Source organism: Neophocaena asiaeorientalis, unplaced genomic scaffold, assembly GCF_003031525.2.
Source record: "Neophocaena asiaeorientalis asiaeorientalis breed wild unplaced genomic scaffold, Neophocaena_asiaeorientalis_V1.1 scaffold68, whole genome shotgun sequence".
NCBI lineage: Eukaryota > Metazoa > Chordata > Mammalia > Artiodactyla > Phocoenidae > Neophocaena > Neophocaena asiaeorientalis.
Genome location: NW_020173384.1, coordinates 75,639 through 103,535, shown reverse-complemented (window position 1 = coordinate 103,535; position 27,897 = coordinate 75,639). Strand labels below are relative to the sequence as shown.

At 44.3% G+C, this 27,897-nt stretch overlaps 1 protein-coding gene across 1 annotated transcript in view; it reads right to left on the bottom strand.

Moving 5' to 3' along the window:
* The window catches only part of LOC112400708 (E3 ubiquitin-protein ligase HECW1), a 114,090-nt gene that overhangs the window by 42,738 nt on the left and 43,455 nt on the right, over positions 1–27,897 (bottom strand). The window contains exons 11-17 of the mRNA XM_024746600.1: positions 20,392–20,497; positions 19,396–19,492; positions 13,369–13,452; positions 12,858–12,967; positions 7,886–8,006; positions 6,808–6,921; positions 5,830–5,982 (exon numbers count right to left, since the gene is read on the bottom strand). Of these exons, the coding sequence (XP_024602368.1) occupies positions 5,830–5,982; positions 6,808–6,921; positions 7,886–8,006; positions 12,858–12,967; positions 13,369–13,452; positions 19,396–19,492; positions 20,392–20,497 (785 nt within the window). The remainder of the gene's footprint in view (positions 1–5,829; positions 5,983–6,807; positions 6,922–7,885; positions 8,007–12,857; positions 12,968–13,368; positions 13,453–19,395; positions 19,493–20,391; positions 20,498–27,897) is intronic.

Genomic DNA, 27,897 nt, shown 5'->3' with positions numbered 1-27,897 from the left:
ACTGTGATGAGCCCTGTTATCTTCTGGTCTCCGTTTTCTTATGAGTGATGTGTTGGTCATAGGAAGTGTCATCTTCCTCACAGCCCACGTGGATCACAGGGTAAAGGGTCCCAGTGGGGAGTGAAGAAGGAAGGCGGGCCAGGCGCCTACATCTGAGATCAGCCGCAGCCTTGCCCACCCTGCCGGTGGGGAGTGGCACCCGGTTGGGCAACAGAACTGAGAACTCGGGAGTCAGGTTTCCTCAGTGTCATCGACCCCTGGCTGCAGGAACCACAGTGACAAAGCCTCAGGCAGGGGGCCTCACCACCCACTTGCTGCCCACACTTTGCGTAAGGCCCGGAGCGACTTCATTCAGTGGTTGAGCCCTCCTGCGTGCCCTTTGCCAAAATGCCCAGCACTCAGGGGCGCTCGGTTTTCTTGTTAAAACCATTCGCCCCAAGGTGCAGGATGGCTTGTAGGAAAATACACAGAAGGAATAACTGCAGCGTTACCATCGGGTTGAGACACCCACAGCCAAGCAGGGCCTCCCATTCAAAGCTACAGCAGGCTCGTACCCAGTGGCTCAAGTTCTCTCTGTGCGGCAGTGACGCCCAAAGGAAACCCTCTTCCTTCCCCCAGGACCTCTGAAGCACTGATGAGACAAGAGTCTGACCCCACGTGAGGGTCGTGGTACCATCTGGGACCAGTGCTGGCTCTGCATCCTGGCTTTTCTGCCAGCCCAGCGCTCAGGGGACTGAGGTTCAGAGTCAGAGCCTCGGATCAGAGGGGAGGCCCCGGCGCACTTCATGACAATTCATCATCCAATGTTGGGCTAAAAGGGAGCTCTCACCTGCGTGAGCTCGTTTAGACTGCTGAGTTGCTCAGGAAGGTACCTGCCATTTTGCTTCCGGGCTACACAGCAAATATTCTCAACAGGAGTGGGAACCTCAGCGGGTGAAAGTCCTCACGTCCTTTCCTTTGCAAAGACAGAGGGTAACTAGCACTTCTGGGCTAGGCACTACGGGCCTCTGACCTTTATAAAGGATCCATCCAGAGAACTTTGCTAATTCTTAAAACATCCCTGTGGTATCCTTCCTCCAAGCGCTGAAGTGTAACAGACATATTGACACGGCCTGCTCCAGCCAGCGATGGTCAGAGACAGCAGAGTCAGGACGAAAGAAAGCAGGGGCTGGGCAGTTGGCGAGATGCCTTCGCTGGTGGAAAGTGACTGAGCAGGCCAGGAGTCCAGCGTTTCTCCTGTGCTTCTCATCAGACCTTTGCCTGTGGCCTTCCCCTGCGTCTGTGCTGAGACATGCTGGATCCCACGGTTTCCTCCAGAACACCGGGTTCCCTTCACGCCGCCAGGGCACTCACCCCCATGAACCTCTGCCGCCATCCAAATGCAGCTCCCTTGGTCATCGGAACGCTCTCCCTACCCTGGTGTCCTAAGCTCCGTCCTCCCAATCCTGGGCTCTGAACCCCTGGGGACCCCTTTCTATTGCCTGCACACCTCCTCTGGCTGTCACCTTCTCAGACTGCCTTCTTCCCCCTCAGCAGGTCCTCCTCGGAGCACCTCCTTCTCTCTCCCATTCCTCCCAGGCTGAGTGCTCTGGCCACTCCTTCTTCTTTTTTTAAACAAATATTTATTTGGTTGCATCGTGTCTTAGTTGTAGCTCACGGGCTCCTTAGTTGTGGCTCACTGGTTCCTTAGTTGTGGCATGCGAACTCTTAGTTGCGGCATGCATGTGGGATCTAGTTTCCTGACCAGGGATCGAACCCGGGTCCCCTGCATTAGGAGCGTGGAGTCTTAACCACTGTGCCACCAGAGGAGTCCCTGGCCACGCCTTCTTAGCTCCCCCCAGGGACCTTTGGCTCCACCCGTCCCTAACACATCAGCATGGACCACCTCTCTGCGAGCTCCCATCTCCTCCCGTGGCTGAGCCACTCCTGCTGTGTTGGTATCTCTCAAACTCAGTTTCCAGCCCAGCTCCCCTCCTGCTGCCCAGGGCCATATTCCAGTTACATACTAATATATCCGTGTGTATTTATAAGGGAAACTGCAAATTCTACGTGTCAAAGGGTGAATTCCTCATCCTTCCTCTAAGTAGCATCTATTTCACATAACTCCCATCACAGTGAATGATCCCAATCCACCGCATGGTGCAACCAGAAACTTTGAATTTATTCGATATTTCTCTCTCCCCCTCACCTCAACATTAAACCAGTGAACCAACTAGTTCAGTCTCTTCTCCCTCCGAGAAGTTCCCAAAGTCAGTCCCCTCCTCTCTGAGACCCTGCTTCTGCCTCAGTTCTGACCATCTGTTTCTCCCCAGGATGTATCAACAGCTTCGGAGCTGGTCTCAGTTCTTTCCAGCCTTCCCTCCTCAACATTTTCCCCACATTACAGCAAGATTTACTTTTTGAAAACACAAATCCAATGATAGCATTCTCCCTATGGGATGAGACCATCTGCCACTCTCTTTGTCTCCAGCCTCATTCCCACCACAACCCCAAAGGCCATTCTTGGCTCTGATCCATCTACACTGCTTGCCGAAGGCTCTATTCCCTCCCACGCCTTTCGAGTGTTGCTTCCAATTCTGGATCCTCAGAACGTCTTTTCTCCCCTTCTCTGCCTAGTCTCCTACTCAACTGCCCCTTAAGGCTTGGCTCGTATACCCACTCTCTCTAGAAAAAAAAAAAAAAAAAAAAGATGGCACATTTATCCCCTCTTTTTATGAGATCCCCTGGTTTCACTCCCCACTCCCCCATCCCTTGCCTTGGGCTAAGTGAGACATTTTCCCTTGTGACTTAATACAATTCCCAGGCTTATATATGCACTCGGGGGTGCTCTCTCTCTCTCTCTCAAACACACACACACACACACACACACACACACACACACACACGTGTATTATGTATGCATAACCTGGTATTTAAGATATCTTAGTGGAATTATTGATTTACTCACATGCTCCCCCCTTGAGGGAGGAGATCTCATTCACTTCGTCTTTGTATCCTCCTAGCACTTTTACAATTGCTTGATTTACAATTGCTTAATTAATGAAGGTATCCCACAACACCCAGCATAGTCCTTCCTATATGCTACGATATTTGATGAAAATATTTCCTGACTCTAATTCATGACCTTCAAGACACCATCTTAAATTTCATGCTCACAGACTAAGAGAATTAAGGGATTCTATGAAGTATAATCTGTGTACATATATATTCTTGTGGCATGGGGTATGGCACTCTCCACTGCTGGAGTGAACCCTGCCTGAAGGTGACTAAGTTAGATGTGGCCTTCAATTCTCATTCCTATGTCCCCTCAGTGGCCACTTCCTGCTCTGTCTGCTCCATCTACGTGTTTCCGCCTCCCAGGTTTCATCATCCCCTTATTTGATAAGTTACAGGAAAAGGAACCGCAAAGGGCCACATTTGCTCCTTCACCTGCGGAGAGTCAAGAGGCCCACTGTAACCCTTGATGCAGACATGCCTGCTTCAGCTCAAGAACTTCAGAGCTGACGCATGCAGATCAGTGAAGTCAGAACACACCCTCGCACCATACACAAAAATAAACTCAAAATGGCTTAAAGACTTAGATACAAGACATGACACCGTAAGTTCTTAGAAGAGACCATAGGCAAACATTCTCTGACATAAATCGTACCAACGTTTTCTTAGGTTAGTCTCCCAAGGCAATAGAAATAAAAGCAAAAAAATAAACAAATGACACCTAATCAAACTTACAAGCTTTTGCACAGCAAAGGAAACCATAAACAAAATGAAAAGACAATCTATGGACCGGGAGAAAATATTTGCAAATGATGTGACCAATAAAGGCTTAATTTCCAAAATATACAAACAGCTCATACAACTCAATAACAAAAAAGCAAACAACCCAATAAAAAAATGGGCAGAAGACCTAAAGAGACATTTCTCCAAAGAAGACATCCAGATGGCCAGTAGGCATATGAAAAGATCCTCAATATCACTAATTATTAGAGAAACGCAAATCAAAACTACAATGAGGTATCACCTCACAATGGTCAGAATGGCCATCATTAAAAAGTCTACAAATAACAAACGATGGAGAGGGTGTGGGGAAAAGGGAACCCTCCTACACTGTTGGTGGGAATGTAAGTCGGTGCAGCCACTATAGAGAACAGTATGGAGGTTCCTCAGAAAGCTAAAAATAGAATTACCATATGATCCAGCAATCCCACTGCTGGGCATATATCCAGACAAAACTATAATTCAAAAAGATACGTGCACCCTTACGTTCATAGCACACTATCTACAATAACCAAGACATGGAAACAACCTAAATGTCCATCAACAGATGAATGGAAAAAGAATATGTGGTATACACACACACACACACACACACACACACACACACACCCCCACATATATATATATACAATGGAATACTACTCAGCCATAAAAAAGAACGAAATAATGCCATTTGCAGCAACATGGATGGACCTAGAGATTATCATACTAAATGAAGTAAGTCAGAAAGAGACAAATACCATATGATATCACTTATATGTGGAATCTAAAATATGACACAAATGAACATATCTACGAAACAGAAACAGACTCACAGACATACAGAACAGATTTGTGGTTGCCAAGGGGGAGAGTTGGAGGGGGTGGGATGGATTGGGAATTTGAGATTAGCAGATGCAAACTATTATATATAGAACAGATAAAAGGTAAACAACAAGGTCTTACTGTATTCCACAGGGAACTATATTCAATATCCTATGATAAACCATAATGGAAAAGAATATGAAAAAGAAAAAAATATAGATCTGAATCACTTTGCTGTAAAGCAGAAAATTAACACAATGTTGTAAATCAACTAAACTTCAATAAAATAAATTCTAAAAAATGAAAAAAAAAAACAAAAAAAGAACTTCAAAGCTGAGAGTGTTTGGAGAGAGAGGTCATGGGCTGTAGCTGGCATCCGTAGCAGAGGTGGGTTGTTCTGTTGCCATAAAACCAAAATATGGGGATTTGGGTCATACGCCCAGCAGGCCCAGGTGTTACCCGAGAAGCACCCTTCACCAGCAGCCCCATGACACATCATCAATAAGCAAGAACCCACATCAGCAGTTTCCGAGACTTGTTTCCCTCCTCATGGCAGAAGCCCCTGCAGTGAAGTCAGGGGTACTTTTCGAGTCAGGTGTGGTGGTGACACAGTAGGAAAGTGCAGGCATCCCAGATGTCCCATGCAGCATTCTGGAGACTTCTAACACCCATATCTGAGGTATCTCACCCACAGAACTACACAGAATTGACTGATACTGATCTTCTTACTCATTTCAGTAAGTGGCAACTGATGTCTCAAGAAGAAAGGACCGAAGGGATATTGGATTTTCAAGTCAGAAGGATGCTGAGAGATCATCTGACCCAACAGACTTATTTTACAGCAAGATGCAGAAGCTGATGGCCACAGTATGAAAGCCATTGGTCCAAATCAGAGAATTTCCTACAAATACCTTCAAGAAGCTTCTGCAGGGGACTCTTAGGATTTCAGTAGAATTATCAACATTCAGAACCTATGTCTACTTACCTTCGCATCTCCTCAGAAGGCAATGACAGTATCTTATATCAATTTGCAGTTGATAGGAAATTTGCATGTCTTTAGTAATTTATTTTGTATTCTGAGTGAAGACTGGCAGAGAACCTTCGCTCTAGTGCCTTGTTATTCACTCCCATCAGCCCTCATGATATCGGGCCGCTGTTCCAAACACAGTGGCCCTTAAGAAACACCCCTGTCTTCTGACTGAGAAAGACCAGAACTTTCCAACACGAGAAAGTAAAAATTCCAGCTCTTACCATTCAAGATGGTTTTCTACAAACGCAGACATGGGGCTGATCTGCACGGTGTAGGTGTCATTGGCGGAGTACTCGAAGAGTCCGTAGTAAGGGTTGAAGAGCTCCTGAGACAAAAGGAAGAAGAACTCTCGCGAAGGACCACTGTAGTCCAGGCTGCAAAGGAAGCAGAGGCCCGGGAAGCTTATTACGTGCGAGAGGCGGGGGACCTGTCCCTATGCAGGGGCTGGCTTGCCCTTTCAGAGTCAGTGCTAGGAAAGCAGAGAGCAGCCTCTGCTCTTTACAGTGGATCCCAAGGGACGTATAATTTGCTGTAGAAAATGAGAATGCAGTGATTGGTTTGGGCGTGATGTCCTTACTAGATGGCCATGCACCAATGCTATGGCAGTGTTCCTTAACCTTCGTCCTCGATCATATCATACCTTTTGGATAAAACACACAACTGGCCCATTCAAAACCGGGACTTCATTGTGGGAGGTACAAAAGAATTTCCTGTGATGGTGCATGTGTTCATGTGTAAAAACTGAAAACACTTTCAAATTCATTCTGCTATGCCCTCCTGGGTGGGCTTGCCCTCCACGGTTGAGATGGCGTGCCAAGAAATCACTGAAATTATATGAAAAATTCGGTACGTAGTTATGTACGTGCCCTCTTGGGGGAAGAGTTCTTTGATCAGAAACTCAGGAGGGTACCCACGTGAGAAAGTAAAGATGCAGTAGTTTAGGTCTGTATTTTTGGCTTATACTATGACCATGTGACCTCAGACTCTAGAACATGCCAATCATCTTAGGCTTTTAGAGAACATGAAACCTAAAGATTGGCAACACCTGGAGAGAAAGGCCTCCTGGGAGGACATGATCAGAATCACCTTGAGGCAAAGGCTTAGAGACATCCTGCTCCTTCTTGAGAAGAATCACCCAGGATCTGGGGTCTCTGGTCTACCCACACTAAGGTGTCTCCATAAAAGTGCTGGTGCCTCACCCCTCCTCTCCAACAAAGGTGATGTAGAGCTTGTTTCGCTGGAGCTCCTTCCGGGAATAGGCCATAACCTGATTGAAGGTTCCCTCCAACAGGTGGTCTCGCCGAATGATGAGCCTGGAAAGGAGAAGAAGTCATGTGGGTGGTGAGCCGGTGCTCGGGCTCTGATGTTAGGGAGTGTTCTAGGTGAGCTGTGGGGACCCAGGCTGATGGTCTCATTGCCCAGCCTCTCCAACAAGGTACAGATTCCGTCAGTTCAGCTATGGCCTTATGTTGACACTCTTTTCAAAACCATGAAAACACAAGGACGTGCACTTTCATAATGGGACACATTCCATCATGTTGGACTACCTTTAGGATTCTTTTTTATTTTTTATTTTTTTGCGGTATGTGGGCCTCTCACTGTTGTGGCCTCTCCTGTCGCGGAGCACAGGCTCCGGACGCGCTGGCTCAGCGGTCGTGGCTCACAAGCCTAGCCACTCCGCGGCATGTGGGATCTTCCCGGACCGGGGCACGAACCCGCGTTCCCTGCATCGGCAGGCGGACTCTCAACCACTGCGCCACCAGGGAAGCCCTAGGATTCTTTTTGATCAATTCCAAAAAGAATCTCTTAAGTTGGATTCCTGAGTTTGGGTTTGGCTTTTCAAGATGAAAATAATAAACCCAAAGTGGAAAAGATCACAACTCTTTACTTAGATCCGAAGATCAAAGCTATTTGACTAACGAGTAGGTAAATTTGTCCCAAGCACATGTAAAGGGAAACATACGAATTTTTAATTTAGTTCAAGATACCTTATTTTCTGTAAAGGTCTACCATTGATTTTAGACATGGTTTTGTTTGAAATCTACTTTTCTTTCTCCCTCTCCTTCCCTTCTCTTCTCTTCCTGCCTCCCTTCCAATTTCTTAACTTCCTTTTTTCTTTCTTTCCAACTTCCTAACTTTTTCTTTCCTCCCTTCTATGAACATGACTGATACTACACCATGGCATCCAATCTCCAAACACATATTACCAAGTTATAGGGGAGAAAAGGATAGAAGCATCTACCATCTGAGTTCAGTGCCAAGCACTGGAGCACTCACTTAATTTTCCCTGGACCCTGACCAAATCCTTTGGCTTCCAGTTTTCGGTAGAAATTGCGGAGCTTGGCCTCAAAGTCTCTCCTGTAGGGTGAAGGGGCTCTTGCACTGGCTCTCTGTAAACCTGCAGAGAGAAGCACACAGGCTGAAGGTCATCATCTTTTACTGAAGAACAAATATGCAGGGCAACGGAGGAGAAAGGGCCAACCAGAGGCACATTCCTGCATCTTCGTGTTTTACTTCTCCAAGACATTTCCCTTCATTTCTGTCACTCGCTCAGTTACTTTTATAATAAACAGGTACAATATAATAAAGAGAAAACCGAATTCCGATGACAATAGATATTTATGTCTTCCACTCCATTTCAAGTTGCGTTTCTCTTCAGAATACCTCGATGAGCGTGTTTCTTGGCTTAGTTATGCTTGAATATTCTTTAGAATATTCTAAAACAACATAAATCAAAGTAGACTCTTGTAAGTTACTATATTATAAGAAGTGGTTGTAACTATAATGAAGCAACTAGGATTGTAATATATGTGTACTTTGTACTTCTCTAACTATATTGACGCTAAAATAAATATACATGTCCATTAGGGCCCAGAACACGCAGGAGTTTACATCAGATTACCTTGCACTATAAAAGCAAAATTAATAATAATAATATTATGAATAATAATTCCCTACTCTTTACAGAAGAGAGTTTTTGTATCACCTAGAGTGCTTTGTAGACGCTTTATTATCTTTATGTACCTTTTAATGAAAAAAGGAATGGAAAAAATAACATTCTTCTCTAAGTTTCGCAGATGGCTATGGTCATGGTTTGCCCCTTCAATAACCATTTATTAGTTTATATTCCAGGTACTGAATTTATAATCTAGATGAAACTGATACAACCAAACTCCCAGAAATGAGAATCTTATTATAAGTTGAGATGATTCCTACCCATGAAGGAAAGGAACTTAGTTCTTTGAGATCACAGAATACTCTGGCCAAGTTCAGGAAGGCTTCCCTGGGGAATAGCTGAAGAATAAGTAGGCATGAATTAGATTGAGTGAGTTAGAAAGGGCTTCCACTTGACTTAAGAGAAGAGATGAGCCGGGAGAAGAGCAATCTAGGTAGAGGACCAGCACGTGCAAAGGTACCGTGGCAGGATGGAAAATGGTGCTCCAGTCTATCTGGAGCATAGGGTGTGAGGACCAGAGTGATGCAAAACAAGGCTTGAGAGGTGGGCGGGAGACAGATCAAACAGGATGAGGTACACCGTATTAAGCAAGTTTGTTTAATGTTAAGCACAACAGGAAAGCCGCTGTGTGGGGACCAACGTGATGTGTCTTGAGTTATGAAAACCTCAGTCTTTCTGCAGTAGAGAGAAAACACCGGAGAGGCCCAGAGTGGATTTAGACAGCCTGCATTGCACTAGGGTGGTGTCAGTGGAGATGAGAAATGGGACTACATCGAAAAAAAAAAAAGAAGAAGAAGAAGAAGATAGATTGGAGATGTGTTTAGGAGGCAATGAACTGGATATTGGTAGTGAGGCCCAGGTGGGTTTCAGACATCATAATGGAATGGCCTGTGGTGACATTCACTGAGATGGGGACAAATGGAAGAAGCACAGATGGGTGAGGTCACGAGCTTGGTCTTTGATGGCAGTATGTTTGAATGCTTGATTGGAAAAAGACATAGCTTGAGAGAGAGGAGAAAAAAACCTGGCACAGAGTCTTGAGGATGGTTGGAAGGGAAGGATGAGTCCGCAAAGGTGGCCAAAGACGTAGATGAAATGCCCACAGCTTGTGTCCCAGAAGCCAGCTGAAGAGGTGACTTAAGGGGAGGAGCCATCAGTAGTGTTAAATGTGGCTGAAAGGTCAGGAGGAGGGCTGAGAATTACCCATAGGACTGGGTGCCCAGAGCTCGCCGCGACCTTATAGAAGACGCCCCCTCTAATGCACAGGTGTGAAGGGGGAGAGGGAGGTGGCAGCATTGGTAGGCTTGTAAGATAGGCAGCAGGCATTTGAGACAGTTTCTGTCTAAGGGCTTCAACTTTCTCAGTGAAGGAAGAAGGCACATCATTTGCCAGGAGAGACCCAGGGGTCGGAAGTTTGAGAGGAGTGGCAACGTTTGAAACAGCAGTAGAGAAGAGCATACGTTTACCAGTGAAATGTGGTTGAATTTTCTTTTGGGTATTTATGGTCCATGTGAGGTGGAGAGATGACTAATTTATAATTGATAATCTGCCTTGTCAGGTGAATTTGCCCAAGAATGCCTGACTAGAGATGTAGGGGAAGCAGATATTAAGGTGACCTACGAGTGGAACTCTGTAAATGAAATGGAGAGGATCGGGGAGCTCAGTGCATCGTCAAGAAACGATGAACCAGGGATCCTATGCTGGATGAGGAAGGGGCGGTTAGAAAGGAGAGGCGTCCGTAAACTGGAGGCCGTGATGAGGGCACAGGGTGGTATCGGGGAGAGCAGCTGAATAAGCACGTTGGATGGGAGTAGGATGCTTGAGTCAGTGACGTCAGAGATGACAACAAGACAGGAAGGGGATTGTGGGACCAGTGGTTGAGGAGGAGGAGGGCAGGGCAGACAAGGAAGCCCAGAAACTGGGAGGCCAAGGAACTGCACGGGTGCCCTGTGGATGCTGATGTCATCCAGGATGGTGGAAGGACTTGGGGAGGAGAGGGAGACTGTGAGATGGGTGCCACAGTCTTGAAGAATGAGAAGAAGGTCGGTGGATGACAGCAACTAGGGGCAGAGATACGGCTGATCTGTGTTAGCGAGGAGGCACACAGGGCACCAGTGGCACCAGTCTCACCAGCGAGTCCTGCAGCATCTGAGGTGTGGGGGGAACCAACAGCCACCACTTGAAAAGGAAAGAGTCTCTGCTGAGATACCACGTTTCAGGACATAGGTAGAACTAGAATACAAGTCTGTAGGTGCAAGTATAATTTTCTGCCATCAGATTACAGTATATTTTATAATACAACTTTCATTACTGCTGGTACTACCACTATGGCCCATGGTCCCTACAATGCATTTTTCTAATAATTTAAGCTTTACAAAGTGCTTTGGCATGTATGATTCACTATGTTGCCCCAGGTAAATGTCATAAAGGTCTGGAAAAATGGAAATTGTAAAGTTTAACTTCAAAATGCCTGGCTTACATAGTCTAGGACCCCAAGGTCAAAGCTAGGAGAGTAAAGAGTTAAGCACTTTGACAACATGAATTGGATGACTCTTGGCGTTCATGGTGTCAGTAACGTCTGCATCAGGAAGGTCGATTCCTTTTATAAAACTTATCCAAATAGTCCGCAGTTAGCAAGTAACTCTTTATACTCCCTTATTCTATTTGCAGTATGATATCTCCCCCGTGTAATGACACTCTACATACCAAAGGTACGTAGACACTCTACTGCCAAAGGTTTGGACCAAGATGTAGACACATTATCAGGCTGGGACCATCTCTACAACAAGATGGCAGATCATCATGCAGACCGACAGGTCCCCCAGATGGAAGGCTCTGCCCCCCAGAAGGAAGTCATCCCGTGCACACTGGAGACAACTGATTGTCCTGACGCTGGCTCTGACAAAGCTCCGGGTCCTCCTTTTCCCAAGCCGTGTCGTCTCAGCTATGCTGTATGTCAGACGCAGCACACGTGGGACATGTCCTCAGCAATGCTACTGATACATTTGTTTGCAGGAAGGCCTAACAAGGAGATACTGACTTAAAAACAGATTTTAGGAATTAGCGAAACTACCTCTAAGAGATAGTCCTGAACAACGTGACGGGGGTCATTCTGAACCAATGAAAAAGATAGTCTAGTTTTAGAGACCTATGGCAGTATTGAGTGACACTAGCTGAATGAGACATCCCTTCTGGGGGACAGAGCGTATTGCTAAATTCTGTTTTTCTTCTCCATTTCCCCCCGGCTTCGAAAGTCAACTTTGAACTCTAACTCCGGAGGTCATAAGATAAGAGGTTACTAGATTTTTCAACTAACTTCCTTTACTAAATTTTAAAGTTATAAAAATAGATTTGGGTTTGCCACAAACACCCATGACAATGTGCTCTTGTAAACCAAGACAATGGGGAAAACTCTTCAATATCTGGATCCCATGTGGGAGTACGGATTTCACTAAAGCTAATTATCTTGATGAACCCAGGAAATACTAGCTTCTTTTTCCGCTAAACGGTTCAATATATACTTCCTCATTCGGAATGGAAAATACCCACAAAAAATATCATGAGTTCTAATTCTAAATTCATTCTAATACACAAAGAAAACTCTAGGGAAACAATTTCACATCATGTTACAAACTTCTTTGGCACCTTCACGGGGGCATAATGGTGGTCCCTAGTAAGCACGTAACCTAGTGCCTCCTTTACAACTTAACAGAAAGTTACTCAAATTGGTATCTAATAACATTCTGATTCATGAGGCAGAATGTTCCGGAAAGGGCTCTTCCCTTTTAAATGCTCAGAGAGTGTGTTTTAGAACAGAACAGCAATTTAGAGCAGGGGTCCGCAGACTTTTTCTGTAAAGGGCCAGATAGTAAATATTTTAGGTTTTGGGGGCCATACAGTCTCTGTTGCTCTGCTGTTGTAGCATGAAAGTTGACACAAAATATACAGATAAATGGGTACGGCTGGGTTCCAATAAAATTTTATTGATATACAGATAAATGGGTGCGGCTGGGTTCCAATAAAATTTTATTGATAGACACCAAAACATGAATTTCATATAATTTTCGTGTCATGAAATATTGGTTTAGCGAAAAATGTTTCCAAATCATCAAAAAATGCAAAACACATAATAGCTTGGGGTCATTACCAAAACAGGTGGCACTGTGTCAACACCCAACTTAGTGCACAGATGATCAGCAAATTGAGAGGGGACTAAGGGAGAGAGGGCACCTTCATCAGGTGGAAACACAGGTGGCCACCCGCAGGAGACAGAATGCCAGATCCTCACGTTACCTGGGGAGTTCTGAGGTGACGAGCAGGGTGAACAGCGGGGAGAGAAGCTGTACCCAGGGTGGAAGGCAGCCTGCAGGGGGACATAGGACATAATCTCTTCTTCAAAGAGACTGCAAAGTAAAAAAAAAAATTAAAAAGTTAGCTCTCTGTCCATGAGAGAATGTTCACAAATTGGGGTAAGAGTGGTTACAATTCTCACGAGACAACGAAAGCACTCAGATTCACTTAGATGGGCACATCCCGGCATGCAAACTCTCCCTGTCATTTTAAACCCTAATTAATCCTACAACAAGGTCTCCATCAAGTACCATATGTAGCTCTTGATACCCCAGTCTTACATGTAGAGAAAGAGGTGAATAGCAGGTATAAGGGTGGGAGCCCTACTTCAGTTGCAGCCACTAGAATATTCTAGAACAAGCAACGAGTGTTTCAGTCTGGGCTGTCCTGGAGAACTGCCCAGAGCAGCTTTTCCAGTTGCTTTTCCAGAACTGTTTCAGGCTCAGCCCCTTACCTCAGCAAAATGACCAGATCTGCATCACAGGACAACTTTTCAAGCCCATGATTACCCTCGGTCCGAATGTAATGGATTTTCTCCCTAGAATAATGTGGGAAGGAAAATAAGAATTACACACCGATGCATAAGTTAAGGAATGAACCCCATTCTGATCCCCCTTTCTCTTCCAATAGGGCCGAACAGTGATGTTCTAATGTCCAGAGTATTTCGAGGTATTTAAGTTCATATTGCAGGTTCCCATGATGCTCTCCAAGGGATCACCTTTCCTCAGACTCACACGGGGACAGAAGCCAAGGAGCACAACACAGGTAGGTCCTCAGAGAGCCACACAGTTGGGAGTGGAGCTGGGGTGGACTGTTGTGGGTTCACGGCATCTTGGAAGCCATGGGAAGAAAGAGTGACGAGGAGTCTCCTGAGAAACCTTATGCCTGATGGAAAATGAATGAACTCCACACTCAGTCCAGAGAGGGTCTGGCCCCAGAATACAAGAGAGTCTTCCAGGTCAATCTGAGTATAGGCATCAATTTCTCTCTGTTTAATTACAACTCATGCATTCTGACTTTTTCACAACCTCCAACTCCAACCTGGCAAAATGATTCCAGTAAGTCTATGGATAAATAGCGTTTCTTTTGATCAAAGGAACTTTGTAATGTGCTTCTCTGACATTCAGATATTCAAAGATTACAAACACTATGGCCAAGAATCATTCCCTTGTAGGTATGCTTCAAAGAAGTTAAAAGTTTTTCCCTTTCCTTGAAGAGATGCAGCAGAAATCTGAGAAGACTTAAGGACTGATTTTTTAACAATATTTCACTTTTTTCTTTTTTTGTTTAAATTTTTGAGATGATTTTGGAGTCACATGTACTTGTAAGAAATTAATAAAGAGTGGTCTAGTATACCGTTTAATCAGTTTCCTCTAATGAAAGATTAAAAATAAATCTATTAATAAAAATACTATAGATACAACTTTTTTCTCTCTCTGATTATAGTAATGTGGATCCCAATCTTCATCAAAACTTGCATATTTTCAGGTAAAAATATAATGAACTTGACTTTCTGGTGTGGGTATTTTTAAGAAGACAAGAGAAACTTTTTGGCTTCTACAAAGATACACAAAATGGGAGTAAACAGAAACGCACTGTGGTCCAACCTGAAGTTATGGGTAGAGCACTGCTGCAGTAAATGCTATTTCCAAAACCTGTGGGTGATCATAGTGGCTCCTCTGACCAGGGACTTGGAAACTGGAGCAGACCTGTCCACACATCATCTTTCAGGGAGGAGGTGGAAGCCCGGCCAAGGGTACAAGCACCAAGCCTCCTCCACCAGCTGCTTCTCCCTCCACGTCCCTGTGCCCTTGTCTCCGTGTGCCTGAGCACTGTCCTCCAATCCTGACAGCATCTCACAGCCCTCTTGTTTGGAGGATTCTCGTGGACCCTGTTCCTCTGGTTTACCAACTGCAGCCCCATGAAGGACTCTCAAATTGATGTGTTCCCCCAGTGGCAATGTCCCTGGGGCAGGTCACCCTGCTGCCCCAAGGGACCCGCATCTGGGCAAGCCCCTGGTCTCCCTGCCTGGGGAAAAAGGGAGAGAACATTCTAGGGGGTCACTCTTTATTCCCTGGGCTCCTGGGGAAACAAAGTCCAAAGAGAGTCAAGTCCATGAGGGTAGGAGAGCACCCTTCCCAGCCACGGGAAGTGGCACCCCCTGTAGTGGTTCTATCATCACCCTACCTACTCATACCACATACACGTATCAGAAAGCCAAGCAGAGTCTTCTGAGCGTTTCGGTTGCTCTTCACAGGACATTACACCCTCTGTCATGTATGTGAAAATCTCATGCAGACCTAGTGTTCTGAGGGGCCTCCAAATGTCCCTGGGTCCAGACCAAAGGTACTGAGACCTGGGGGAGATCTCTGGGGGTGAGAATGCCAACCACCTCTCCTACACGCATCCCATCAGGAAAACTCCAGTGTAAAGCTCCCCTCAGAGCCCAGGTCAATAGAGCCACCTGCCTCCTTGACATCCTGACATCTTTATTTGTGGCCTCAAAGACCTTAAAACTCAATATCCACAAGGAAATCCTTGCCATCCTTCCATCACTATCACTCAATTCTGATCATGTCCTTCATGGCCCATAATACAATCCATAGCTCTATATTTGGCTTTAAAAAAAGTCACACTTGTCTATCATCCGTCTTCCCCAATAGATAGTAAGTCTCATGAGAGTAGGACCGATGTCTGTTTGGCTTAGATACTGGGTACACAGCCCTTGCACAATCCTGATTCAGAATAGCCGCTCAATAAAAGCACTAGTTGAAGGAAAGAGAGAATGAATGAGGATGGCTACCATGACCCTGAAACTTAACAGATGTCATTAACCCCTGGGTTTTATGCCTCCGTTTTCCCTCTCCCCATGCGGTTTCCTTATGCTTCACTACTTCTGCTGAACACAGTTTTCTGAGAACTCATCCTCCACTCTCTAACCCAATGACTGGCTTTGCAAACCCAAGACAGTGGATCCATGGCTCCTGGAGAATAGCAGTGACCATGGGGTCATGGTCCCCATGTGGGAACCACAGAGGAAGCAGCAAGTTCTTCCTCTGGGCAGAGTCATGGGGAGAGGAGGTTTTCCTTTCAACTACTGGATCTTTAAAGTCAAGCTGACTCACCCTCACACCACATCTAGGTGCAGGCAGAGGCCTAGTCATAGGCCCAGTGCCCTGTTTCATGACCTCTTAAGTCAGTTTCTGATGTCACTGCGGGCTTTCTGTTTTTGATGAGCTCCTTGGGTTTTCAACCTGGGGTCTACAGGTCCTTTAGGATCTGTTAACTCTTTGAAATTATATGCAAAGATTTATGTTCATATATGGAGGAGAGTCTATAAGAGCTTTCATCAGACTCTCAAAGGAGTCCTTAACCTTAAAAAGGTTATTAGTTTTTACATTAATTTCCAATTTTTTTCCAGTTCCAATATTCCCTAATTCCAAGTCACCCACAACTGGAAAATCATAATTGTACAATTCCACACTGCAAACCATCCCCCCCACACCCCGGAGGTTTCTTAGATTCTGTTATAACGTGATACTACACAAGGGTGCTGAAATTGTTTACTTCCCTTCAGAAACAAATTCCACTCTTCTACACAGGGGATTAATTTTATTACTTTAAAAATGATTTAAACAGGACTCTAGGGCCTTTTGGGGGCTCACATTTCTCCTCAAAGTAAGCAGTGAACTCCTTATTTAGTGGTAGAATCTGTAACGTAGAAATGTTCAAGAGCAGTGATGTGTCAGAAAGTTTTCAGGTAGTACAACACCTCTGAAAATCCCTTGGAAATTCCCTTAAATTATTATGTACCATGAGCCGGAGAGCAGCCCATGAATGGACCGAGTATGGCCCTGCCTTCCGTGACACAGTAATAAAACTTGGGCAGAGTTGGACACAAGTGGAAGTGATAATCAGTCAAGCTAAAGTCCCCTTGTTCACTCAAAAAGTAAACAGTGTTTCCTGTCTTCAAAGTAGAGGAACCAGGCTCTGAGGCAAGAGTGGTTCAAAGACCAAGAAGATATAGACCCTGCCCTAAGACACTTCCAGTGTCGTAGGAAGACATTAGTACATGGTAGAATACAAGGGATAATGGAAAAATATCTTAGAGGTACAAAACCAAATGCTATTAAATCAAAGCAAAAGAACTACTGAAGTCTGCCTAGATCACCGAGACTTTGCGTTTGACTTGAGCCTTTAAGATGGGTTGAAATGCCTTTAAGAGAGAAGCCATTCCAGGAAGGGTGTGGGTAGGAGAGGGCACAGGCTGTTTGACGGAGGTGGAAGACACCAGAAGGAAGTAAATACGAGCACAGGACAGTGGAGAGTTAGATTAGAGCCAGTCTTAGGAGACTATGGAAATTGTGCTCAGAAATCTTGACTTTATCACATACCTAACAGGAGCCATGGGAAGTTTTTGTTTGGGGGCATTATTTGGTTGGTATTGCGTAATGAAATTGAAAGTATTTGTCAATGAATTTTGAAATCCTGGAGAGAAAAGCTGTAGAAGTGTCTTAACATAGTTCATCTAGTTCTTCAATTGCAATGAATTCCACTCTTACGAGAGGGTTTCCATCTTTCCTTAGCACGAGCTCTGATGTAAGAAAGGTTCCATCGAAACCAGTTCCTTTTTGGAGAGGGAGCTCGTAGTTTCATAAGGAAGTGAACAAAGAATTCCACCCCCCCACCCCAAAAACCCCACGTAAATAAGCCAATTTTATTAGTTGGTGCATTTTTCACAAGTTCTCAAACTAGGCTCAGATTCCACCTCCCTCCCCCTCCATGAAACTAAGGTCTTATACTAATGGGTAGGCAGGAAAACCTGCAGTAGATCTATATAAATGGCCTCTTTCATGTGGCCTCAAAACCTCATGAGGTGGGCAGGAGTCCCTGAGTCACAAATCTGGCCTAAACTGCTCAGTGGACTGGCTAGGGTGGGCAGAGCAGGGATTAGAAGAAAGGCAGGGCTGACCAGAGGCCCTGCGGGGGTGAGGGCCAGCGGCCGGGTCTGGGACAGGATGCCAGCCGGCCCCCTTACTCACAATGAGGTTAGTATCACATGCCCATCTCTGCCCTCCTCCTGCTATTGTGGGGTGTACTTCCTCAAGGACTAAATTCCAGAGAGGGTCCTTAGCTGCTCTGAGGTCCCCCGAAAGACAGTCTGAGAGCCACTGTGGTGGCCAGCCCTGAGGATACGCCACAGGAAGCTTTTTTCAAGGGTGTGGGTGACATGGGTTATAAGGAGGTAATGCTGTTTATAGTAGAGCGATAGGGAGTATCTTCTTAAGAGATCCCTCCCAAGTTCGGGAGAGAGATGATGAGAATCCAAACCTAGGCCATGGCAGGGAGGAGAGAAAAGAAGGGCTGGAAGCAAGTGAGGAGATAAATGTTTAGATGCGAAGCTGAAGAAAGAGGGCGGAATTGAGATGACGGGCATTTGGGAGGATGGAGGTTCTAGTCTGCGCAGAGTAAAACCACAGGGAAAAGAAGTGTCAGTGGGGGTGGTGATGGAGGAGAGAAGAACAGTGAGTGATCCATCCTGGCATGACTAGCAAAGAGGTTATTTTTAGGTGTTGGTGACTCATCGAGGAGGTCAAAGTAGAGGATTATAGTTGTCAGCCAGATTGAAAAGACCACCGGATGGGAGGTGAGGAGTTAGGGGCAGTCACTGGCTGCATCTCTGCCCGCCTTGCCTGGTCCTTTATACACATACCCAGTGAAGCATCTTAATGGTGCCCACATTGTGACCCTGTCTCAATGACTGAGGAGGCTGAGGGTAGAGGATTAAATGACATGCCCCCATCACTGGTCCCTAAGTGCTGGAGCAAGTATTCAAACTCTGAGTGGACACACTTAACCATTGTTCATCTCCAGCTTTTGAAATGCTGGGTAGTAAACTGAAGGAGAGATATGCTTGAATATCTTGGTGAGAAAGTGGGATTTAAGTTCAGAGGATATTTTCTCTTTTCATCACCTTGGGTGGCTTTCCCTTCCAAATAAAGTGATTCAGAGTTTCAGAGACACTCATTCAGAAATGACCGTAATGGACATTAGGATTTAAGGTGTTAGAACACATGTGATACTTTTTGTTCGCTGGTTTAGTTTTGAATATAGTCATCTAATATCTGGTGCACCAGCAGACAATTATATTCTTAAAACAAAAATCATTTATATGGTGCTTTACATAAATAATTTTTTGATGAAAACTATTTTGCTCCCTTTCCATGCTTCTCTCCAAATCGATGGAAATCATTTTAGCATCGTAAGAATAATAGGTAATCTGGCACGATAACTATCTCTGATTGCAACACTTTAGAGAACATTAGAAACCCCTGGATCCTTCATTTTAAATATTCAGGTTATAATTTAAGTGCATGAATAAAACACATCTTAAGTGTCTGCCCTCTCTCCACAGAGGCTGCCCCACCTGGAAAACCAGCAGGAGAGACCTGTAGGTAGAGGGTGGTAGACAGGCCCCTACCTGAGTGTGTGGTTTCTCGCCAAAGTTGGCTGACGCTCTTGCAGCATTTCAAAAATGTTTGGCTGGCGAAGAAATGCCACAATCTTGTCATTATATGCTGAAACAGACAAAAGCACAAGTTGTGGTTGAGTCTTCAGCCCAGAGATAATTTTGCTCATGTTTGGAAAATGGCAACTAGATACCAGGATTTAATGGAGGAATTGAAAAGGCAGGGAGCAAACTCATCAAAAAATGTAAGCTCTTGAGGGCTTTTTCTGTGACATAATGGTATGAGTATTTTTAAAAGATCAAACCCAAAGTGAACCAGATCCAAGTTAATTATCTTTAATATTCTAGGAACTTAACTGGGTTGTTAACTCATCCCCTTGTGAACAGACGGAGAATAAAATAGGTCTTCCAGGAGGAGAGTACTACTCTGTTCTTTCTGACTTCTCTTGTCATTTTGCCACAGGTATTATGGCAAAAGATTCTTTATGAGTTCAAAGAAATCCTTTTTGAGCACTTGCACTTATGACTTTGGCCATCCGTTGATTTCCCAATGGTGATAATGAAAACATCCGAATCCATTTAGACTCTCTCACCTCATTTCCCTTGATACAAGTGGCATGTGTTTTGGAAAGAGGTAGCTGAGGTTAGGAATGGAGACTGTGCCAGTTTATCCCCATACATGCATGGGAAGAGAGGTCTAAAGTAAAAAGTGCACCTAAAAGCAACAAAAGCCATCACCTCATTTAAACTATGCTCTCCTGGGACCCAGCTAACAAATGGGGAATGACGGTCAGGAAGAGACGGGAGGGAAGAGAGGGAAGGGAAGAGAGAAGGACAAAATGAGGAGGAAGGGAGAGGGAAAAGGGGCAAGTGGGGGGATGGGAACAAAGGATAGGGGTGTGGACTATACCATACAAGAGGAAAAAGAAAACACAGAACCCTGAATATTAAAGGAGTCACGATAAGAAACACAAAGCTATCCAGGGGTTCACAAAGCGTGATACATACCCAGTGGCAGTGACTCATGTTGATGTTGGCTTCGAATAGCAGCTACTAGGCTGTGTCCTGGCCTGGCCAGTAGAGAGGCTCCTCTGTTTCTAGAGACTTCTGAGGCCTAATTGCAAAATAAAACTGTTAGCGTTAGAAATCTCAGCCATTTCGGATGAGCTTTGGAAACTAATTTTTCAAAACGAGGGGTAAAAAGGCCCTGACATCACCTAAATTAAAGAAGCAATGAAGTTATAATCCTCAAAGTGATGGAAAATACGCAAGTTTAAAAAAAATGACTCAGTAGAATGGTCATTAATACATTAATACACCGAATAGAGCATTATTCACTCCCGTTTACAAATGGGGAATCTGAGGATCAGAGCAAATTAAGTCCTTCCAAAACTTTCAAGTGTAGGAGATAGAACCAGGACACTTACTGATGACTGACTGCAGAGAATTTTTTTTACTTCCCCATACTACTAGCCTGCATCCAATGTCTTGGTTTGGGTTGGACATTTTGACATAACTTCATGGAATATGGAATTTGCTTAGCTTAAAACTGATACTTGTGATCATTAACTTTAATTTAGCTTGACTTAAAATTTATATAAATTCCCTAGGTTCTAGAGCAGGACAATGAATTTCTACCATGCTTCCATACATATTTTGCTCCTTAAAGGACCCTTGCAGGGTAAGCTGTTTAAACCAAGGCACCACAATGGAGATTTTCCACATTGGAGTACATTCACCAGATATACTGGGTTTGGTGTAGGTTATGACTCATTCTATGATATTTGGCAAAGTAGCCAAAACAGACTTTAAAATATTTAAGAATTTTGAAGATGACATTGTAAGATACTCATAAAAGGCTCACACATCCAGACAGAAAAAGGAAAGAAAATTCTGAGACCAGAATTCACTCACACAGAATTCAGGGAGGTGATGAGCTCCTATGCTCCAAACCCCAGAAAGGTCCGGGTCAGTCTCAAAGTGGTCACTTAAGACTAGGCCACATGTGATATTGCAGATGACAAAGTAGGGCAGATTACTTAGGGTTTCCTAATTACAGAAATGGTAATTGCTGTTTTTCCTCTAGGTCCTACTTTCATGTCTCACGCAGACAAGAATCATATCCTTTGTACGAGATGTGCTACCAGTTCGCTATCTGTATGCGACAGTCTTTGAACTGCTCTTCTGGAATTAGTAGGGATACAGATCCATCCTTTTCCTCTCCAGATCCTTCTCTTTGCCCATGGCTCACTTGAGGGACAAGGGAATAGATTTTGTGCCACTCTGGGTGACTTCTCACTTTGATGCCATTAGCACCCAGCTCTGTTCAGTGGGTGTAGACAGCCACCGAGATTTAGACGCCAGCGCTTCTGTAACAGCACTTTCTGGTTATATGGTTATAATGCAAAGTGATGAAAGAAAGGTTTGCTGATGGCTTACATGCAATAGTGAGTCTCATATTTCTTTTTTCTCCATGAATTAATAAATACATAAAGGCTCTCCGGGACTGAAATATCTCTTTTCCTTCAAGGGAAATGTGTCAGTCTGCCTTAATGTGCGTTTAAAATATTTTTTGATGCTGTAAAGACAGGAATCTCAAAAAACCCTCAGTTGAAGATTATCCAAGTGATGAATTACAGAGAGAAATTGGGGAAGCAGATAGATTTGAGAGCGGAACTCAAGAAGACTTGGCTGTGCACTGAACCTGGGTGATGCCTGCAGTCACACCCCGAGCAAAAGTGGCTAATTGTCAGTAGTTGTCTGGAAATGAATGAGGCTTTGAAACAGGAAGAGGCTCACTTCTCTTCCTAGGGGATCATAGGGAATTCAGGTGTTGCAGATATGCCTTAGGGAAAACTGGTGCCTACTTGTGAGGTCACCTACGTACTGGCAAAACTAAGCCAGATCGAAAGACTTCAGAAACAGAGGAAGGTCAGCTACTTTGAAGGCTGAGGGATATGCCACGAGTGAGATGGAGGAAACAACACAGGGTAGCGGTGGGGTTTCTGGGGTCCACGAGCCATGGAAACAACGGCCAAGAATAGAGGAGGTGATTGTGAAGTGGTACTGGATGGCTTACAGGGGAGAGAACCTGAGAATGGGAGGGCTGAACAGAAACGTGCTTCTCCAGCCAGGGGCCAGGAATTTACAGGGATGGAGACAATTCATGTAGGGCTAAGGAAGGCTCTAATATTCTAAGATTAGGTAGAACTTGGTATGTACTAGGATCTTTGTGGCCCAGAAGTGGTACTAAATGCTCCATCTCGAGGGATGTCTGACATCAACTGAGTGACTGATTTGGATCTCACTGCGGACATGATGCTAACATTTGCTTTCCTAACTACTGAAAATACCTAGAAGAATGGAATTTCTATTTAAAACCAAGATGATATGACTCACTGAATTCCCTAGAATTTGACACTTTTTGTCTCACTGAGGTTTTCAGGCAGGGCTGTGTGTGTGGGTGAGAGGGTGAGAGAGAGACAGAGAGAAGAGAGCCCCATGTGACTACTTTTAAGATTTCTTTCCCTTTTGAAGTTGAGATAGCTTTAATCATAATTGCAAATGTGCAAACTTCAAACACTTAGCTCTCCAGACAACACAAAATAGATATGCTCAGAAAACAGTTTTCAGTGACTGGTAAACAAGCTTCTTTTCTGTGTTGCAACTTGGAAATGTAAATTGGTGGTTTTAAAAAAATCTGTGATTGCAAATTGTAGGTTTTAGGCTGAATTTGGGTTAATAATCAGCTAATGCTTTCTTGAAAACACTGGAGACCTGATAATAAAAAATAGCAAGTTCAGGGGAAAAGCCCAAGTGATGAATTTACGTTCAGCTCTAGATTCCTTTTGTGCTCTAAAAATGGATCATTAACAAAGTCTGGAAAGAAAAGAGAGACCTATGTTTGAGTTTTTCAACATATTTATAATAGCGAAAACTGGGTGATAAACTCCAGAGAAAGGCTTGAGTCAAATTATGGCAGATCCATATGATAAAGTATAGCAGAATTTTGATGGCATAGAAACTATCTACAATGTACTATAATGGTAAAGGAAGATACAGACCCATAGACAGTATGATTCAATTTTTTACTTCTATGTTCACCAGGAATTGTCTCCAGATGGGGGGGACTGTACCTGCCTTTTAACTTCTTTTCCATCTGTGCTTGCATTTTCTACACTCATTATACACCGTTTATAATTCAGAAGTGTATTTTCACAGGTGTCCGAATTTTACAAACTTCCAAACAAACCTGTAATCAAGTACAGGTTACATGGAATCAAGAGGAAAACTACCGATTTTAAAACACAGTGCAAAAGTTACCCTCCCCAAAGGGCAGCTTCCTGCATGATGGCCTCTGTCATCAGAGGTGATGCAATGACTTTTGTCACAAGAGCAGTTCACTGCAAAGAATGACTCACGGTGACTTCTGCTTTGAGAGTGAAAAGTCAATTTTCTTGCCTGCCAGACTCCTGCCCTTTCCTTGAGGCAATTACTGTTAAGCATTTTTATATGTACCCTCCCAGAGATTTTCTATCACTAATGACTTTCTAACCTGACCAAGATAAGGTGGTGAAAGAAATTAACATTACGAGTTCTGTTATCCTTCCTTATTAATGTTAATTTATACTGCAAACTGCAGTATAAACAAGACAAAATTTGACCTTCCGTGATTTCCTTACTGATAGAGAGATGGGATCCAATATTTTTGGCCCTATGTGCCCCTTCCATTTATCTATGTCCAATTCCATTTGGACACTATGGAAGAAACCAAGCCTGTTTTGTTGGTACTTAAACAGATGTGCCACTGTATTAAAATGCATGTTAGGGCTTCCCTGGTGGCGCAGTGGTTGAGAGTCTGCCTGCCGATGCAGGGGACACGGGTTCATGCCCCAGTCCGGGAAGACCCCACATGCCATGGAGCGGCTGGGCCCGTGAGCTGTGGCCACTGAGCCTGCGTGTCCGGAGCCTCTGCTCCGCAACGGGAGAGGCCACAGCAGTGAGAGGCCCGTGTGCCGCAAAAAAAAAAGCATGTTAAAGTGTCAAATAATGATCTTTTTATGCATAAAATCATATATTCCTGACAACTGCTTTCAGGAAACGGCCTGAACAATTTTCAGGTGAGGTAAAAGCAAATTCAAAAGATGTTGAGCAGTGTCTCTATTAATAACCTATTGTTGGGGCTTTAAGGGAAATTTTTACCATTAAGGATCTTGAATATAGAAACTGATTTTTTTTTTGGCCTCGCCACATGGCATGTCGGGGTCCTAGCTCCCCGACCAGGGATGGAGCCCACGACCCCTGCAGTGGAAGCGCGGAGTCCCAACCGCTGGACCTCCAGGGAAGTCCCTAGACACTGATTTTAATTCCATCCTTAAATGCAATGGATAAAAAAGATCAACCCCTGGGCAACACTCAAAAAATGGCTCCCAAAGGTGAACAGAAGAAAAAACTGGTTCCTAAAGCTGAGGTCTAAGAAACATCTATAGTGAATTCCCCATTGCCCATGAGAGGTGACACAGAAAAATCGCAGATTATGGAAATAGTTCACTGATATTCCCGAGTCTCATATTTCCATCTGCTTAGCTGTCATTTCTAATCGGCTCTCCTGCTGTTTCCATACTCATCATCAACTTACCTAAAGGCACACCTACCAGCCTCCCCGCCTGGCTTTCCTGCTCATCTTACCTGTGAGCTGTTTTTGGGACTGTGAGTCAAGCTTCACAGACTCTAAGAACCACAGAGCTGGAAGGGGCTTTAGTGGCCATACAGTCCCCTTGTTTCCAAATGCAGACGGGGAAACTGAGGCCCCGGAAAGGGAAGGAAGGTGCAACGGCACACAGCACCTCTGCGGAGAAGCCACAGCTGGGACTCCCATCTGCTAACCCAAGTCCCAGGTACCCCTCCTCCACAGCCCTCGACTTCCCTGAGGTTTTGCTCTCTCTTCGTCACCCCAGCTTAGGGCCTCATCACCTTCTACCTGGTCTGGGGCAGTGGCCTCTCATGACCTTTCTCTCTCAAATCTCTCTGTGCCACAATTCTGCCTCTTCTTGGCCGTCACTGTCTTCTTTAAAAATATGAGTTTACACTGGACTGGGAGTTGGGAAATCTGGACTTTGGTCCTGAACTCCCTGGGTGACTTGAGTTCTTGATATTTCAGTGGACTTGACTGTGAAATACGATTCTTAACTGGAGTGGAATTACCATCTGGGAGTGTTTGGAGATGCTCAGGCCTATTTTGTTTTGTTTTTGTTGTCATAGTAACCGGTGAGACGGGGACATTCCTGAAACTTAATGGATGGGACCAGGAGAAAAGATCCTGCAATGGCAAGGGATGCTTCCACGCATCCGAGAGCTGTCATCCCAAATTGTCAATAGTCTTCTCCTTTGGAGAAGCAATGGGTGAACTGATCTCTAAAAGCCCATTTTTACATATAAATCATCATATTATTCTTCTCAAATTCATTCAATGGACTCATAAAAAAGCCCCAGCTCTTCCATGTGGCATTCAAAGCTTTCCAAAATTCAAGACAAAAACCAAGTGGAAACTTACTATTCTGGTCACAGTGAACTATTTACTCCTCGTCTTTCTGCAGACCTTTCTCAAACCCACCTCGGCACTGACGCTTGTGCTGTGCTCTCTGTGGGGCCGTCCTTCCTCTTTGTACTTAGCTAGGTTTTACCGATTTTTCTAGGTCTAGGTCAAGTACCTTCTTTTAAAAGATACTTTTCCTTGGCCTCTTTTGAACTGTGGCATCTGTCCTAACGTCTCTCTTGGCACTCAATCGTATTCTAATTTCTCCTGTTACCTAACTCTGTGTGTGTTTTTGGCCTGGCTTCAGAAATAGAATACAAATTTCTCCAGGACAAGGATCGTATCTCATACATCTTTGCATTTCACGGTGCTCAGGGCAGGCCATGCACTTAATCAATGTTTGGGGCACAGCAAACACAATTAACATTTCTGCCACACCCCTCTCTCTATTTTTATACCCAGGTCCTCCCGACTCCTCAGTCCCTAGGCTGTGCATTCTCACAGTAAGAGGAACCAGGTATTTGTTTTCACAGAGGCTGGGTCTCTGTTTTCTCTGGTGCGCTGCCTCTGGGTCAGATATCCTCTGCCTCCCAGCTTCTCTCTTGGTTGCTTTCTTGGTTTTCCCTTGTGTCAGTGAAAAGCTGCCGGCAGAGAGAGGTTGGGCAGAGGGATGAGAGGGGTTTAAAAACCTGACGGACAGTCAGTTGGAGATTGAATGAATTAGGAGGCAACCAGATGGCTGATGCACACTGACTCCCTTTTGTCATTATGTGTTAGACTTTCTTGGCTTGATTCAGATGCCATTTTGTCATTAATACTGATATTCAACGTGACTGTGTTTGGGCTCGTCAATCACATCAAATAAACGTTTTGGAACAGGGAATGCAAGCAATGCTCACGGTCTTAATCGTTCTTTCAACAGGAAGGCTCTCATATTTACATTTTCGGGTTAATTTCGTATATGTGTAACAGATCTATATGTTTAGGGTTTTCATTGAGCGATTGACTTTTAAAAACATGAACCGTGGCGAATCTGTCTGCGGTACTGAGCTTCTTTTATCTTATGCAGTTACTCTATGTTAACACTGAAATTACCTTAATAATATTAAAGAGCTTGGACATTTTAAATACATTAAAATGGCATATTTCAAGTTGATGCAGAATTTTGAATTTATCCGTGATCATATCAAGACAGTACATCTTGAAATTTCTGATGGGTTATAAAAGGGAGGGGGACTATACGTGTTGAGCTGACAAGTGGAGGCCTGGCTTTCTGTAGCCTGTGGACGTGTCTGCCGCTGAGTGCCTGGTATCTGAAGCGTCCTGAAACCCACAAAACCCTTGGGGAGATATAATACTCCCTTCTGCATGGTCACATACATATTTTACGTATATGCAGAAAGAGTTAACATGCTTTCAGAGGCATTGTAAAACAATGATATTTAAGATGACTCCGTGAAATAAAAGTTCAATTTATCACACTGGCCTTAAACCATGAGTACCCTTGGTTGGAAATAGTTACGTTTCTCAGTGTATACAGATGAGTCCCCCGAAAAACCAGTAAAGATTTTCTTTTTGTACACTAAGCTTTCATTAAAACAACAAGCTCTTCCCTTGAGACTCATGTTTATTCCCTGGAGGCTGTCAGGTAGATGGTTATTTTCTGTTTCTCCAGAGACGTCCACTGTGGCTCTCCCTGGAATGACTCTCTGTGGGACCGTATAGATATATTTCTTTGCTTCCTATACCACTTTCTTCATTTTTTAACCTCATGGTAATCTAACTCTACAAGCTGCTTCATGGGAAATGGTTTTCAGAGCCCACACCTCCTGAGATCCTGGTGGTTTGTATGAAAAGAAGGTGTAGCTACTCGGGAAATGTCAGTGAGGACATAAAGGGATTTGCTCATTTTAATATCAAGAGCTGATTAGCGATAGAAGAGAGCTATGTTTTGAGTTTTGATTTGAGAAAGGAGAACA